Here is a 17,640-nt window from a genome sequence, read left to right on the forward strand (position 1 = left end):
CTGTATGCCTTCAAATTGATCACGTGAAAAGTTAGTGTGGAACCCTTCAGCTTGTTTTATTCCTAATTTCTACATGCAAATTTGTGTCTATTGTTGAAACTCCTAATCTCGAGGTTGCAGGTTCGAATCCGATATGTAACAAAATGTGTCTACAAAGCGCAGCTTGGGCTCTGTGTCTAAAATTATGAACGAAACAAAATTCCTAATTTTCAGTCTGTACCTAAGTTTGTAGAAAAATTGTTGCTAACTATTTTTACTCATGTGAAGCAATTTTTGATCCTCTGTTTGTCTGTGAAGACAATTCTATCTTATTCTAATTGAGAATTTCGATTTTCTTTGTATTTAAGCAGAGCTTCTTTACGAAAATGAAGAATTTAAAATTACGGTTGAGTTTTAATATCTAAACAGGTTGCACTATGCTATCATTTTTTTCTGAAGTAAATCATTCTCATAATTGAACGGTGAAGATATAAAAATTGATTTGAAAAACTTCCGTAGAAAAGTAAAGCCTTTCGAAATATTGGGTTACTGTTAGACTGGCAATAGTTTATCAGAATTGATGTTGGAATAAAATGTCGCATTTTTGAGACTACACTTCATTTTTGTCCGAGTTTTGATTTGATTATTTCACACGCACAGCGTAGTGTGATACTGCAAGGCCTTTTTCCCCATCTTGAGTCGTAAGTATTAGTGCTCTGTTTTCGTGGCACTTTTGCAGCTTATGCAGTATTATCAATTTAATAGCTGTGAAATTTGGTTGCGAGTAAGTTAACACCGCTGATGATTTTTTAAATTCATCAAATCAACCGAAAAAGCTCTTTGCTGAGTGCAACAGAATAATGAAAAAAGTTCCTTTCCAAAGTTGTTCTGAATTAAGGCTTCGCGAAATACAAAATATTCTCAGTTTGGTTTTATACAGTAGCGGATTTAAGGGGGGGGGACGCCCCCTCAGGGATTCGACCCCCCTGCCGACCCAAAAGTTCCCCCTTTGTACTATTTTGAGATATCCATTTTTGGCTGACTGACCCTTAAATTTAATTTTTCTAAAGGCGCCTTGGGCGCCAATATATGCTAATTTTGAGTGGGGAGCGCGCGCAGAAAAAACGCAATTTTTGGATCAAAATTTTCCAAAAAGTGCCTAAAAACGCCTTTTTTGGCCAGTTTTTTCAAAAATTTGCCTGCGGCGCGGAAAATTTGGTCAAATTGGTGTCTTTATAGTGAGAGCTCAGATAGTCAATTTATTGGTCGACCTAAACAAAAGGTCAACAAAATTTTTTGAAAATCTGCCCCCTCGAGAAAATCCTAGATCCGCCCTGGCTTAACACGTTCCAATTTTTTTTTATTTTAAAAAAATTAGTGTGGTTGTCTTTGGTTTATTATATTCCAAATTATTGCATGCAAAATTTGTCTTTTTATGCATTTTGGAGATTCTTTTTGCCGCATTTTCGTATGTGTTCGCGAAGTTGCAACCGTGCCTCAGTGTATGAACTTTTTAGAAATGAGAGTAGATTATCTACTATAACGCCAAGATATTTACATGATGCCGTAGTCGCATATATGTATTTGAGAAAGAGTTCAGCATTGAGTTTGCGATGATTTAGTTTTTAAATAAGCGAGGTGCATGATAATGATGATATCATCATCGTGCGTTTAGTAATTGTATGAGTGATTGATTCGTCCTACAGTGGAATTTATACTAATGGTCCAGTCCCACAATATAGTCGGCTCGTAAACTGTCTCTGATTCAGTATAAACCCCTGATAATTTCAGTTACAACTCTAAATCTTATATAATTAGAGAACCAACCATTAGAGAGCCAACCAATCAATCAGACTATTCTAAGATTTTGGTTGTTTATTTTGCAGGTTGGTGTTCCAAGGCATGGCACGAGAACTCGAGAGCATGTCTAAGCAGCAGTTCACCGTGGAAAACGAAGTCAACACTGCTATCCTCACCGAGGCCAAAGAGTTCATCAATGTAAGTACCTTTCTCAATCCATCGGCAGCTGTTTTTAATTCAACACGGTTAATATTCTCATTGTGATGGCTGTGTGTTGATGATCATCAACTTCTGCCGCCATATTTTATATGGTTTTAACATAAAATTGGTCAAATTTTTATCCGGAATATTTACTTGTACATACTTCTACTATATACTTCTTCTACTGATGATTGTGACTCAGGCAGAACAAGTTGGAAACTAACGGCAACCCATTGGAGTGGAACAACTGCTTCGAGCTCTTTAAGGGTGCAAAAGGCAACAACCCACTTCTAAGCCCTGTTGAGAAAATAATTTACTTCAATCATTATGTACTGATAATGCCAAACCTTTGATAGAGAACTACTGAACCAATTCTTCTCAGTACGAACAAACAATACTTGAATTAGTGCGTAGATACAGTAACCCAAGGTATGCGGTGTCAGCGTTCATCGGGGAACTCAAAAAGTTTGACAAATTGATACTCAGCTAGTAACCTAACCCCAACTCGCTCGCTCAAAGCTCCACTTAAGCTTACTAATGAAGTGGGAAGAAAACTGCGTGGTGCATGACCTCGAATACGCTACACTCAAAGACAACGCAGTATCTGGAAAAAAGAGCATGCGAGAACCTGGGCATAGAACCATCCAACAATCCGACGACCGGACTAACAAGTTAAGTTTTGATCAGGCAAAAGTACGACAGATCTCCTTTTTGGAAAATGTCCGTTTTTTTTCAAACTTTCCGTAAATCAACGCGCAGAGATGGTTAAACAACATAAGCTGTGCTTGAACTGCTTAGGCCAACCCAGATTCAGTGAATGAACATCAGTCAAGCGATTTTTAATCAAAAACTGCGATGAAATTATCACTCAACTCTACACATTGACAAAAGCAGTTTTAAACTCACAGCCAAAAGTTTAAAAACATGCATCTTGGAATTACAGTAAACAAGACAACAAAAAGCTCCGGTTCTAATTGTAAATATAATCAAAAATCAGTTGCAATTAATGCCAGTAATTTTTTTCAAGAATGACATCAAACGACATCAAACAGCTGAAACACTTCAGTGTAAACCGATCCAAAAACTACAGCTTTGCGTACGAAGCGCTTTTAGTAAAGACAGTTTCTTTCTCTCTAGACAGGCTAAGTATCGGAACACATTACACTACGAAGCCTGCATTAATTCTGCAGTCATTCTACTCAGTTGAAGCTTTGAATTTAGACGCCATCGACACATACAACCGTATTAGAACGTGCTCACTCTACAACCACCTTCGAAATGTCAGCTTTCCGGATCTAGGCTACAACAGTGCAAATTGTGCTCGGCGTAGATGGTTTCCGCAACAATGCGGAGCGCAATGATCGGAAAGTTACTACAGGCTTTTTTAAGTATCGCTGTCAAAAATCTAGTAGGTTGGGCAATCACTGGCCCGCTGATCCAGAAATCTAATATGAGCGAGTGAAATTCGCATTTGACTATTTTCATTGACACAATCGAACAAGAATACCTTGCTGTTACTGAAATAGTGGAAAAATTCTGGAAGGTGGAAGGATCAGGCATCCACGAAAACAACAAAGCTCGAAAGCAGTGAGGATGACAGATATCGCCAAGAAAGAAATCGACTATGGAAAATCCAGAAGAAAATGCGCATCAACTCTGGTAGCAAAAGCTCAACTGCCATCACTACAGAGATATCTGAAAATGGATCCTGAAACCACTCATTTTAAAGAGAAATTGCTTACTACTGGCCTGGAAAATAGATACGTCGTCTATCTTTTCAATACTCATAGCCGAGGTTAATAGTAATCCAAAAATGCCGTGAAGGTACGCGATGTGGCGAACGCTGCTTCGACTTACAAAGGCGTCACGTTGAGTTCTTGCCTTGACATTGGAATAGACCTACTAAACAACATGTTTGGCCTTGTATTTCGATTCTGGGAAAATCTTTGGCCGTATCGGCGGATACTGAAGGCGTATTTATGCAAGCAAAACCAGCATTAGTGAGTGGGATCAAAATGCTCTTCGCGTCCTTTGGCCTATTAAAAGTGGTATGGAACAATATCAGTATACCGGACTTTTTTTAAATGCAAAATGCTCGCCATTCCTTGCCATCTTTGCGCTTCATGGAACTGCTGCCGGTTACTGTGTAATCAAACGCAATCTTTCTCATTTGCTGCATGAAAGCTTCTACACGGACGACTTTGTTCATTAAATTCGGCACGACAAACGCTACTTACTTCGTCGGAGCCCGTAGGTATTTATGCTCGGAACAAATCAAATTCAACGAAACCACGAAAATTGAAACGCTACAATTTCACAATGTCGGATGGTGCCTGGGAGCGAATAGTTTCAATAATAAAACGAGCTTTCTCTTTGAATCTCGGTTCTGATTGACTATCAAAAGATCTGTTTGCTACTATCGTAAACGAGAATATCAATGCTACAAGCTTAACTCTCGACCGTTAACGCATATCAGTAGTGAGATCAACGACGACATTTCTCTGACACTCAACCATTTCCAAATGGGTCGTCGATTCGTCTACGCTCTAGCAGCAGCCTTCTACAAAGCATCTACAAGTAAATTGTTCAACAAGTTCTGAAAGCAAGCAAATAATTGACCTGACAGCTTCTGGAAGCGTCTACATAAAGAGTACTCCCCAACTCTCATCAAAAGGACTAAATGGACGCAAATGGAGGAACTACTCGAAAAAGATGGCCTCGTGTAGATACTTGAGAGCTTTACATCACTAGGCATCTGACCGCTAGATCGAGTGCTAGACGTTTTGAGCGGCTCGGATGACATCGCGCGCTCGTATAACCTCAAAGCTTAAAAAGGGCTTAGGTACATTAACGAGACCAGCGGTGAAACTTGGACTCGTATCTCAAAAAATTTTGATGTAAGAATAACTTCATTGAACACACCACAGGGACTCGTGGGCTCTTCCACCTCCCCTTTATTGGACTCTTCTCCCTCCCTTTTGGCATGAAAACTGAAGGGTCTCCGAGGATGTTGATGATCATCAACTTCTGCCGCCTTATTTAATATGAGTAAAGTTAACGCTTTAAAATATTTTCCCCAAATAATTGGTTTGCGCGATTTACTGATGACTTTGACTCAGCCAGTTCAAGTTGGAAATTTAAGCTCTGAAGTCTTGACATATTGATCGACAAAGCTCGACTTCAATCGGCTGACTTTTTAATGTTTTTGTTGCAGTCTTTAAGGTTGAGGAAGCCGAACTTACGAGTTTTGTTTGTTTCAGTCTTATGAGGCTATGAGTTCAGAGCTGAGAAATCTACAGAAACATTGTGTCGATGTCTCCACTTCAGAGAAAAAGTAAGATTGAGATTGGTAGAATGAAACTTTCTTTTGTGTATGGTACAATCAGGGTCGATTATTATGGCTCAATATGCCGTGACTCACTCAAATGTTCGAATGCGATTGTACTTATTTGAGTACACAAGAAGTCCGAAACAGCAAAATATTGAAATGAGATGTTGAATGCGCATCTGATGTTCTTTGAAAGAGAAAAAAATAGCCGTTTTATTCTGAATCGCGATATTGCGTCAAGTTAAATCGATAGAAAAATAAATATAATCGATAGAAAAAGTACATACTACTGTTAGCTTACAATTGGTCTTTGTATCAATCTTGTCCCAAATTTGACGAAGACATTAAGCGGAAATAATGGTTTTGTTCGCGTGTCTTTTCAGTTTGGAGGATGCGCGTAACAAGATGTCTCGTGTTGATCCGACGAGCGAGAACGCAAGCCAGCTGCTCGCCAAGCACCAGTCCAAAGTGGAGGCGGTACAGAATTCACACAAGACCAACTGCGACAAAGTCGAGAGCGACAGGGTCAGTACACAAGCTATATTCCAGCACTCTTCTATTGCTAAACTTGAGAGACAGTTTTGGTTTTTCGAGGTTTGACTTTTGATTTCTTTTCAATTTCAGTTCATTTTCTTTGTTAAAAGGCAGGCAAACTCCGCAAGCGAAGTGTAAAGGTCACAAAAAACGTGATCGTCTTTAGTTTCGAAAATGGAATTTACATATCAGATTTCCCAAGGAAATAAAAGTTATACCTTTTGATCCAGTTTTCTCAAATTGGGTTATCTTTTTATGCTTTGTTAAATCGGAATATAGACTTATTTATGAATGCACTTAGGTATATATGAACTTTTTGAGTTCAATTGAAATTCATCTGCTGAAATTTACGCAAAAAGCATCCTCCAAATACAAACGTGGAAATGGCGCAAAATACGTGAACATTTTCTAGTTTCGAAAGTGGAATGTAATTTTTAGATTTCCAGCGGAATAAAAACTTTACCTATTGATCCAGTTTTCTCAAGTTGGGATAAATCAATGAAAAAAATGTCAATTGTAATATTTTCTGGATATTCAACGTGCTTTAAGGATGTCTATTTTTTTCTTTCTGTTATTTTGTTCTGTTTACTTGCGTTTGTTACTCTTTTCCAACTATCTGTTGGCTATGTTTACACAAGCAAAGTTTTTTGTGATAGTTTGAACTCTATTTTTCCAACCTAAGTCGCAAATACTGTTGCGACAAAATATGTTCATTTTGAAAGTGTTCATTTTTATAATTAACCAGCTATTAAGTACAGCCAGCCAATGCTAACGATATTAAGGCAGACTTTATTACAATTGGCACTTTAGCTTCAAGGTATCATGGATCTGTAGCGTAGAAGTAGGGAAGTAAACCGGACCCGCAACAAAATAAGAGGGTTCGAACTTGGTCGGCGTAGTTGCTTTGTTACGGATTTTGCTGTGTTGTAATTAATTTTATTGTAATTGAAAGAATTTTTTTTTGCCCAGTAGTTTTGTTTGGGCTCAATTGTTTCGGCTTATGTTTCATCAAGTGAATGAAATCATAGCGTTGATTGTAAACAAAGTTAAATTTTTATATTTTCGAGTGTTTCTATGAGGGTGGAGCTTAAAAATTGAGGTTTTTAGAAGTTTCAATTGAAGTTATTTAATTGAAAACAATTTTACTCAAATGGAGTCTAACTAACTTTTGTCGCCTCAGTTGCCGCTCAATTATTTCGTCTGAATACTTTTTAAACGCCAGTTTTTGTGTTTGTTGACCTGTTTTGACTATTTATAGACAAATTTATGAAATTTTGGTAGTGGTGGGCCCTTGTTTTATTTTCTTCATGCTAGCTTGCAATGCTCTGTTTGTGTGTTATCGCAAGTGGTGCGAAGCTATGCATCGCCTCGGTGTATCAAAAAAGCATCAATCATAATTGTTCGTGAAATTCAAAGAGCTTTTAGGGCATATATTTTTCTTAAAAATTCGAAAATTGAAGTTTTTCAGAAATTAGTATGTTTCCTTGAGTTCAATACTCTTTTCCAACTGTCAGTTGGTTATGTTTTTATATGCCTAAAACCTGTTGTTGTTTTTTCAGTGAAGGATTATAATACAACGCTGATTAAATTAGCCGAACACGCGTTTTTATCAAATTTGGCTGAGATAAGACAAAATGATGAGAATCAAAGTTGATTACAATTTTACCAGAGTTATTATGGTGCAATCAATTCGGGGCAAAAAGTTTACACCAAAAATAGGTCATTTTGGCTTCTTTTAGTCAGTAAAAAACTACGCTAAATCCAATGAGTCAATTGATAAGCAATCTATATCAATTTCAGCCTCTTATTTTGCCCATCAAAGTTTTACAAGGGTATCATTTCCAGAAATATGCGCAAAACGTTTTGAAATTTGTTTCTATGCAAAGAATTGGTATTTTATTCAATGAAATGGACATTTTTTGGCTGTCAAATAAAATTATATTCATTTATACAGATTTATGGAGATTATACTCTTTTAAATTTTTTTGGGCTTTATAAGTGGCTGAATTTGGTTTAGCCTGCTCATCAATTGAGTCATTAGATTCAGCGTAGTTTTTGCTTGAATAAAAGAAGCCAAAATGACCCATTTTTGGGGTAAAGTTTTTGCCCTGAAATTCGCAAATTGACTTGTCAATTGACTCATTAGATTTAGCGTAATTTTTGCTTGGCTACAAGAAGCCAAAATGACCCATTTTTGGAATAAAACTTTTGTCCCGAATTTGGGAAAGTGAAACATTTTTTGTTTAAGGCCAACCCAAAGGACAAGAAAAACGCGTTAAGTTAATAATAACTTGAGAAAAACGCGTTAAGTGAATTTATTAGCGAGATTTAATTAAAACTAAATTAAAATAGATACTATGATAGTTGCTTATTTTAATTTTCGTGTCAATTAGTCTGAAAACAAAAGAAATCAGATTAGTTTTTCTCGGAGCTGACTGAGACAGCTTTTTTGAATTTTTTTTTTTTTTGAAAATCCGATTTGCGACGGAAAGAACTTTTATATGATACCACACTTGACTCCCTGCCATCTTTCTATGAGTTAATCGAAATCGACTGGAAAAAAAACTCGCTTTACCGTAGTTGTTTCCTTTTCGTGAAGTTGCTAGGACAATAAACTAGAGGAGGTTGGTTAAAATATGCAATACAGTAGAGTGATGGTGGTTAGTTGAAAATAGTCGGCAGTTAATGTTCTAGGAGCGGCTTCGCTGTGGAGTTCAAGGGTTTGTAAAACGAGAGGTCGAAATCGTCCAGCTAATGATTCAGGTTAGTATCAATCATTTTTGGAGTTTTTTAAAACTAAAATTTGGTATAGGCATTTTGATACGTTAAAAGTCGAAAAAGCAAAAAGTGAAAGAAGTGGTGCTAAATATTAGAGATGTACCGAAATCCGGTTACGGAATTCCGGCCAAAGTTCACAGTTATTCCTGTTCCGGAATTCGTTTTAAAAAATGAGAATTTCGTGAACGATTTTACTATCTCTGGCCAAACACTTCAAAAGTGGAATGTTATCATGGAGCACAAACTATTTTTTCCGATAACTAGGGATTCGGCTCAAAGCTGCTTAAATCACAGTGAAACACATCTAGCTAATGTTTAAATATGCATTGTGCAGTTATTCATCAGCACCCTAAACGAATTGCGGAATCCTGAATCCGTCAGTTGAACATTCCAGAATTTCAGGTTCCGGAATTCCGGCAAAATCAATTACGGTTACATCTTAACTAAATATACTAGTGTATAAGTCAGAAAAGTTGAAAGAATTGGCGTTACAATAAATTACATAAACTTTCTTCCTGAAGACAGTCATGTACTTACTTCAGTGTTTCATGAAAAAAAAAGATAGATTGAAAGTATTATCTTGCGCATTTTTGTTTGTCTGTAGTACGTGGAAAACTATAAGAACTACCACAGTTTGTGCAGCAACATGCTCACTCGTCTGATCCCCGAGTTGGAGAAGTGCCGAGACAGAAGTGCTCTCTCGGCCCCATTCGACGTAGGGTAAGTCCACTTGGTTCTTGTCTCATATTGAGTGATTATATTTTACAATTGTGGTGCTAGTCATGACGAAAACTAAATGATTGGGTTATTTAATAATGAGTTGAGTGTAAAGATAGAATTTATTACGTCTCAATTAAGTTAATGAAAGCGATTGCGTCTCAAATAGCCTAGAACTCAAAAATTCACAAATGATCGAAATTCTGAAAATTTCCTGGATGGCATAAACAGTCGAATTCTGAAAAATCGCAATAAAATTTAAGTTAAGTCGAATGTTAGACAACCATAGTATTCAACAGTAAGAATGCGATTTATCAGTTTCAATTTTAAATCTTTAACAGATCTTTAAATCTTTGACAGATTTCTGAAATAATATTCCAATGTGTGTCAATGGTTGGGCTTCGGGTCTCTGTTTTACGTTGCAAATCCCTACTCCTATAACCGGTACATGTATTATCAAGTTTTTGCTTAATCCACTATTGATCATTGCTAAGTTGAAAAGCTGTCACTGTGCACCAGGACGTATTCTGATTACATGCCAATCAAAAGTTAATATCATTCAACTGAAAATAATTCAGATTCATGAACGCAGTGAGTACTCTTATATAGGTTTTTTTATGTTTGTTTTTCAGGAAAAAAGTCTTGAAGTTTGTTCACGCTCAGTTTTGAATTTTCGGGGTTTGATTTTCCAATTCTTTTCAAGTTCACTACTTTTCCTCTGCTAGTGCACTACTTTTGGGGACGGAAAACTCCATTATGGAGCAGCCGAAATGTAAAGAGCACAAAAATTGTGGTCGACATCTAATTTCATAAGCTCCGAGCATAATTGGTTACAATAAGGCTGGGAAACCTGCTTTTTATATCGGCTATCGAATACAAGTTGAATTAATTATTTCATTTTACGTCAGAAATGCCTCAAGAATTATTACATAATTTTTTTAAGGTTTTTTTTCTGCTGCTTTATGTTAATTCAAACTTGAGTATTTTTCTTTTCAATATCTTCTTTTGTTTTCAGATTTATATATTTTTCCTTGTCTTTGAAGATCACAAATTTGTCCTTCATTTGATAAAACGGGCAGTGCTGAGTAACCAAATTGGGTTCGTTAACTGTCCCCTCACTGTTTCTGGTGCTTCATATTTAAATTCTCTTTATATGCAAATTTACCATTAACAGTGAGAAATAAATTCTTTCTTTCTTTTTAAAACGTTTCCTCGTCTCTACCATCCACAGAATAAACGGAAGTTCGATACTTGAGGAAACTCGAATATGATATACCGCATCGAATAGCAAAACGTGATTTAAACTCCCACGGTATGTTCAATTTGGCATCATTGTAATTTAAAAACATACTCTTTTTTGTTTAAGAGTAATGAACGTAGTTAGTACTCTTATATAGGGCTTGGTAATTTTTTTTGTTTTTTTTTTTCAGAAAGAAAGTCTTAAATTTCACGCTCAATTGTGATTTTTCGCGGTTTGACATGTGATTTCTTTTTAAGTTCAGAGCATTTTCATTGTTAAAAGGAAGGCAAACTCATCGATCAGCAAAAGTGTAAAGGTCACGAAAAATGTTATCGACTTCTTATTTCGAAAATGGAAATTAATTATCAGATTTCCCAGCGAAATAAAAGTTTTACCAATTGATCTAGTTTTCTCAAATTGGGTTAATTTTAGCAAAAGAGTCCATCATAAGTTGTTCTATAAATTCAAAGAGCTTTAAGATCATTTTCTCTGTCTCTTCGTTCGAAGTTAAAGATTTTTGAAAAAACAAAAAAAAACAAGTCAATTTTTTCTCTGTTTTCTTGAGTTCATTACTCTTTTCCAACTGTCTTTTGGCTGTTTTGCATAGAATACAGGTTTTCGAAAAAAAAGTAGGTCTCATCCGAATTAAAAAACACGCCAGCTTTAGAGTTTACAGCTACAAATATTCTCCGTAAAAGATAAATTTGATGAGCGCAGAAGATAATGTGCAATCAAAAGAAAACGGCAAAAAACATTTTTACTCGTTTCCAACTGTTGGCTATGTTTTATTTGCCCACGTGAATTAATTCAGCTACGTTGATTTAGGCTGGAACAGCACCTGGAGGAAACGAAGAGGAGCATTGCGATGCCAATCGAGTTGACCTGCTCGTGGCTCTACCTTAACAACGCCTTCGCAGACCACGGCATCTTCCGCATAGGCGGCAATGTCAAAACTGTCAGACATCTGCAGGAAAAGATTGACAGGTAAGTGAAACGCTTAGTTTATGTCCGTGTTTCCAAACGATTACGTCTCAAATGGCATAATTCCCAAATGGCATAAAAATGAAGAAATTCCCAAATGGCATAAATTTCATGCAACAGTGCATTAGAAAAATCGAGAAAAACTTTTTCGTGAACCATGGGGAAAAATAAGTCAAATTTTCAATTCAAATGTTGATTGACATTATAACTTTAAAAGATTGCTGAATTTATTAGCAAAAGCATAAGCTTGCTGTTACTAGTAAGCTTCTTGTGGTCAATTTTTTGACGAAATTGTCACTTTATATTTGTTTAGAAGCAATTAATTCCATATCTTGTTCACATGTTTCCGTTCCTGTCAAAACTTAAGAATTAAAAATTGATAGAAAACGTTTGGACTATAATTAAAACTTGAAATTTATGCCATTTGGGAAAAGTTTTTTTATGTCATTTGGGAATTATACCTTAGCTTTCCAAACAAACTGACTTGGCTATGGAATATCTTCAACATTTGTTTAGATGTAGCTAGAAAATCTATTTATGTCGGAAAGTGAACGCTCTCATTTAAATTTTGGGGACTGGCTGATTTGTGGCTCGATTTTTTCATGATTCCAATCAAAAACTTATCCGAAGCTGTGTGAATACCTGGTAATATTGAACCCCGCAATGAAAAAGGGTTTTTTTTTCGTTTGAAAATGTCCAACCCCCCGTTTATTTTCGACCTCCGCGATCTAAGTGCTGCGGAGTATGTAATTTTTTCAAAATGGTCTTATATTTGAGCTTGTAGCTAGGTTTTGGAGCGTAGGCTGAGTGTATGCTGAATGATGGGCACTGTTGAGTTATAGGTTCCAGGCGACGGAGGAAGACTTCACGGAATCTTCCAGCATGACTACTCTTCTGAAGAGCTACCTCAGATCCCTCCAGGAGAGTCTCTTCACACAGAGGGGCCTACAAATGCTCAAAGACACTCATGAGTTAGTAACTGAACAACTGTTCTCTTATTTTAGATTGATCTTATTGTTATTCGAAAGATTAACCAAGGTACCACATTCTCCTATTCATAGCATAAAAGTTTAAACTTCAGTCGGATCAAATTAACAATCCCCCCCCCTTTTTTCAGAAAGTAGGTTAAGGTATTCGAATTTTCGACCAATCAGAATGCAGCCAAATTAGAATTCTAATTAGAAAGCTCAGTGCTAATTTACTGTATTTTTTCATAGCGGTTGAGATTCTTAAGTAGATACCATAGGGGGGAGAAGATTGTTGAGTAGATCCCTTCGGTCTTGTGAAATTTAATGTAAGGAAGAAAGTTTCTTATCATCTATTGTTTTTTTACTGTTCCTGTATAGGAAGATATTCGTGCCTATAATGTTTGCGTTCCAAGCGTGTACTTTGGTCCACTTCATTGTTGACAAATTTTGAAGGCAATTTGACTAAACATACTAGTGACTCAACTAACTACAAAACTGAATTGTTTCTTGACATTGTTAAGGGCGTTTGTTTTGCGAAGACACAATACGAGTAGTAATGGTATAGTCAACAGTTCAATTTCTCTCTTATGTCAAGTTATGAAGTGATGATAGAAGTTTCATGGTTTCCTTTCGTTTGACTCTATAAGTGAATACTTGGTATCTTCTGAAACATATCTTAAGTTACTAGGTGAGTTAGGACAGATGTGTAACTCATAGAGTAATTTCGGATAGGGTACACCGTCTGCTCGTCACGCTATCTTATTTTCGGCCGGATAGATTCGTGCAACTTCTTAGTCTAATACCGATCCTAATCTTACTCTTATACTATCTAGTCTCAGGTTGTTTAACTAGTCTCTGCTAGGCTCAATAGATCTAGGGTATACTGGTTTATTGCGGCTGCTGAAGTGCTCGGGAGAGTCCAACTAATTTCTAAGTTAAATTCAAATCTCTCTGGTGCTGAAATTACAAGTAACTTCAGCACTTACAAATAAGTGGGTTGTTAGTTAGATGGATCATGATTGGTTAATATTAAATACTTTACATTGGTAAAACATTTAATTTATCCAATCATAAAATGTAGTTTAGATCAGGTTCCACCCATCCGGGTTTTACAGAGTTTTTTAGAATAGTTCTTCTGCAATTCGAAGGATGGATGATGGACGTTTGTTTTTGGCGAACATCATAATTTTCTTCCGTTTCCTCTTTTGTTAGGGAAGTTCCAGGAAGCTGGAGTTAGAGACATAAGACGTTGTGTCTTCTAGTGACAACGACTACGTCTTTGCAACAAACTCAAATCTGATTTCAGAATGGTTTGCTATGTCAGGTTTTTCTGTTCTGCGTGGAGAACTTCTTTTGTGTATGATCTAGTTTGGGAATGGCGTGGAGATTGTGCGTGGAGGGGATGCCTGGTTACTCGGATCTGTACGTATACTTGAACATCGAGGTGGTCATTGGTCTAGTTCAATGAAGTCCTTTTCTGCGAGGTCAAGTCGTACTCTAAATCCTTTGAGTTGTGATTGTGAGCGGCATATCGATTGTAGTTGGTCATTCTCTCTCGAGTGTAGTGGGGTCGTCTTGTCTTTTGATGTTCGTCCTTGGTGTTGTATTCTGATCTATATATTGCATCATGTGATTTTACATTTTATAAAACTTTTATTAGTTTAATATTTTTTAATAATGATTTTAGTTAGTTGTTTTCACAAAAGCTTTTTGTTTTAGTTCGGTTATTTTGAAGAGTTACTCACACTTGAGTAGCTCTTATTAAAAATAGTGGTGTGGTCACAAAGCGTGGATGTAGCGCGGTGGGTTAGGCCGGCTATAGAGCATGCTCAGGACGTCCTTCCTGGTGGGTTAGGCCAGGAGTGGGAGTATGATTTCATGCGGTTTTTGTGAGGGGTCCTGTTATGTGACAACGTTTTATGTTGAGTTTGTTGTGGTCTTACTTATGTTTTGTTGGTTGTGTCCTTTTTTCAAAAATCAAATTGTTTGTGGTATGGGTTTGTCTTTCGACTTTTTTGTGTTTTATTATTTCTTTCTTAGACTTTATAATAGTCTTCAAAAGAATAAATTATCCAGTTTTAAACTGGGTTAATCCGGTTTGGGTACCGTTGGTTTCTTTTTCTAAGTCATGCTGTTATTCTATGATTTGTGGTATTTAGTAAGCTGCGTTGGTTAGTTTTGTTTAGTATATGATTCCTTTCCAACCGGGCTAAAGGAAAGTTTGAAACATGTTATTATATGTTAGAGTTGTTGAGTGTGAAAACTTGAAACTGAAATTCATTATTTTAAACAATTCTTCGTGGGCGAGCTATGCGAGTGTGGATAGAATTTCTGTGCGAATGAATGAAAATATCAAAAGGTTAGTACTGCATTTGCATTTATTTAATTTACTACATAGAATTTAGAAATTTTCTGCTAGTCATGGGGGAATATTAAGATACAAATTTTCATCATAATTAGATTTACTGCTTGTGGGGGAAAATTTTAGAAATGAATTTACTGCATTGGTATTAAATTTATAAATTTATAAGTGTAAGAGATTAATAGAATTTTTGAAATCTGTTTGATGAAATTTGCGATTTTTTATTTGTCTTTTGTGGTTTTTGTAGGTGATCGTCGGATGAAGGCTAAAAATCTAAAGAAAACATGAATAAAGTATGGTGAGTTTTTTAATATTTTAATTAGTTAGTAATATTCATTTAATTCATACTTACCTGTTAGTCGTCGGGGAAAAAACCGTGGGGGAAGATGTCGTGAATTAGTTCTGAAGTTGTTAGTAGTTTAGCTAAGATGCGGATGATATTTTTAGTTTGAAGCAGTGGCCAAAGCAATTGAAGTGCCTTGATAGTGGTTAGTTCTTCAGTGCCTACTGCAAACTCATAAGGTGTGTTTTGGATTAAGTTATATAATTTGTGGTTAAATTTAGTGTTGTGGATGAATTCTAAAATTGGGATTTCTATGGGTTGTACAAACTCGTGCGGGATAAGGAAGGGTCGGGATTCTTCGGCGTTGAAGGTCTTGGTAATGGGACAGAAGATGTACATTTGGGTTATGGGGTCATAATTACGAAGAATACCATGGAGGTTAGTGTCTTTAATACAATATGTGAAATTTAGGAAATACGGTGAAGTGTATTTTGAATTGATGAATTGAAAACGATGGTGTGGTTGTCTAGAGGGTGTGTGGAGGTCAAAGTGATTTTGGATGAAACGATAGTAACTGTATGTATGTGTTTGTTTAGTGCGCAACATAATATCATGTGAGCAGTGCAAATCTCTTTCGTGTGGTGCAAGGAAATGAAAGGTTAGTGAAAAGATTTGGAAGCGTTCTTTAAAACTTTCGTATGCTTGTGTGTTTGTTAGTGCTTCTGAAATAATGTGATCAAACTTTCGGTCGAAGATGTTTAGTGTAAATACATATGGTGTCTTGATGAAAAATTTCTCGGTGATTTGTGGATTAGCGAAGCGATCGTCGTCTAAGAATTGATCTTGGTTAGCTCTGATGATGTTGTGATCGTAGTATTCTAGTGTATATTCATTAGCTCTAGGTGCAGTGTGTGTTTTTAGTGATTTTTTATATCCAACGTAAGTAAATTGTCTTGGTGTTAGTGGTGTAGTGAGTCGATATAGCATGTCCGTATTTCGCTCTATATCGATGTGAGTGTTAGATAAAGGTAAGCAAAGAGGGTTAGTGAAATGATAATATGAGGTCCAAGAGAGAGTAGGCATTAAAACGTATTCATCTACGAAGTTGCGTGTTTCGTTAGTGTCGTGGGGGGTGTTTAAGGTGTATTGTGGGAATGAGGGTAAGGTGATGGCTAAAAATTCTTTTGTGTTAGTATGCTTGGGGTGGTTGATGTATTCACGGGCTGTTCCTGGTTTTGCTGGGAAAGGATGGTTGGGGAACTTTCTTTTAAAAGTGCGGTAAGCTCTATTAGTGTTGAGTGAAGATTCAGTTGATGTGGATGATGGTGCTAATGATTCAGTATAAGTTGAAGAGGGTGTAGGGGTAGGGGGGTTGGATGAATTTATTGTGGAGGAGATTTGGTTTATGGTTGGGGTATTAAGGTGGTAGGGTTGTTGTTGAAGGGTAATAAAATTATCTAGCTCTGGGGAGATTCGGGGGGTGTCTGGAGAATGAGTTGATTGGTCAGAATGGTATGAGGAATAGGTTGGGGTAACTTGGGAAGCATAAGAGGGTGTGGGAGTAATTGGGTCAGGGTTATTGGATAATATGGGTTGAAAAGGAGGTTGAGAAAAATTAGAAGGGTTATGAAAATTATTGGATGGGGATGGTTCTGAGTCGGCGAATTCATCGGGGGTTTCAATATTCGGGTTATTTAGCTGTGAGATGGAGTATAAAACTGAGATGTGTGAATTAGTGTCGGAATTCATGCCTGATGTTACATTACTAGATGGAAAATCGGGTGGCGGAAAAGCAAAAAGTGGTATTATTGGGATTGGAGAGGTAAGATTGGTTGGGTGGGAATTTGATCGGTGTAGTGATCCAAGTTGGCGGCTCATCGTGGGCTAAAAAAATGATTATTTTGAGACTGAAAAGCGGTGGTATGGGGTTGTTCAATAATTTGTTCATAAGTATTATCATCTTGTGACTGGTGTGTCATTATATGTTGAATGGGACTTTGTGATGTGGTGAGTCGAAAATTTGGATTATGTGTGATGGCTAAGTTTCGAAAATTTCGTGGGACTAGGGATAGTGGATGGTTATTTGGTAGGGCTGGTAATTGTGGTGCCGTTGGCGTTATGTCTACATTGTTATGTTCTTCGTCGTATGTATTTTGTCGTGTTGTTATTGTTGTGTTATATTCTTTTATTTGTGCGTCTAAAAGAATTTTGTTTATAGATGTAGAAAAGATTCCAAAAAATCCTGCAAATAGTATGCGTGCTACACTTGCTTGTCTGTTTACTTGTGTGTGTATAGCACATGTGTTGTAGATTCCTTTTAAAAGTGAGAAAAGAAATCCAATAAAGTTAAACATTGCGTATAAAATAGTCAATTTTTCTAAGATGTAGTAGGGCCATCCTAGAAAATCGAGGATCTCATTTTTGAGTGTAACAAAGCTAAAAATGTTAATTGGTGATATATCTTGGGGA

At 36.6% G+C, this 17,640-nt stretch overlaps 2 protein-coding genes across 3 annotated transcripts in view; one reads left to right on the forward strand and one right to left on the reverse strand.

Moving 5' to 3' along the window:
* The window catches only part of LOC134842310 (NEDD8-conjugating enzyme Ubc12-like), a 398,285-nt gene that overhangs the window by 161,095 nt on the left and 219,550 nt on the right, over nt 1–17,640 (reverse strand). The window lies entirely within an intron of this gene.
* Nucleotides 1–17,640, forward strand: part of LOC134842206 (SH3 domain-binding protein 1-like) — a 40,045-nt gene that overhangs the window by 9,735 nt on the left and 12,670 nt on the right. For both annotated transcript variants that reach the window (XM_063858447.1, XM_063858438.1), the window contains exons 4-10: nt 1,866–1,977; nt 5,241–5,314; nt 5,692–5,833; nt 8,537–8,605; nt 9,225–9,340; nt 11,403–11,561; nt 12,401–12,529. In XM_063858447.1, the coding sequence (XP_063714517.1) occupies nt 1,866–1,977; nt 5,241–5,314; nt 5,692–5,833; nt 8,537–8,605; nt 9,225–9,340; nt 11,403–11,561; nt 12,401–12,529 (801 nt within the window). The remainder of the gene's footprint in view (nt 1–1,865; nt 1,978–5,240; nt 5,315–5,691; nt 5,834–8,536; nt 8,606–9,224; nt 9,341–11,402; nt 11,562–12,400; nt 12,530–17,640) is intronic.

This window comes from Symsagittifera roscoffensis, chromosome 1 (genome assembly GCF_963678635.1).
Source record: "Symsagittifera roscoffensis chromosome 1, txSymRosc1.1, whole genome shotgun sequence".
Lineage (NCBI taxonomy): Eukaryota > Metazoa > Xenacoelomorpha > Acoela > Convolutidae > Symsagittifera > Symsagittifera roscoffensis.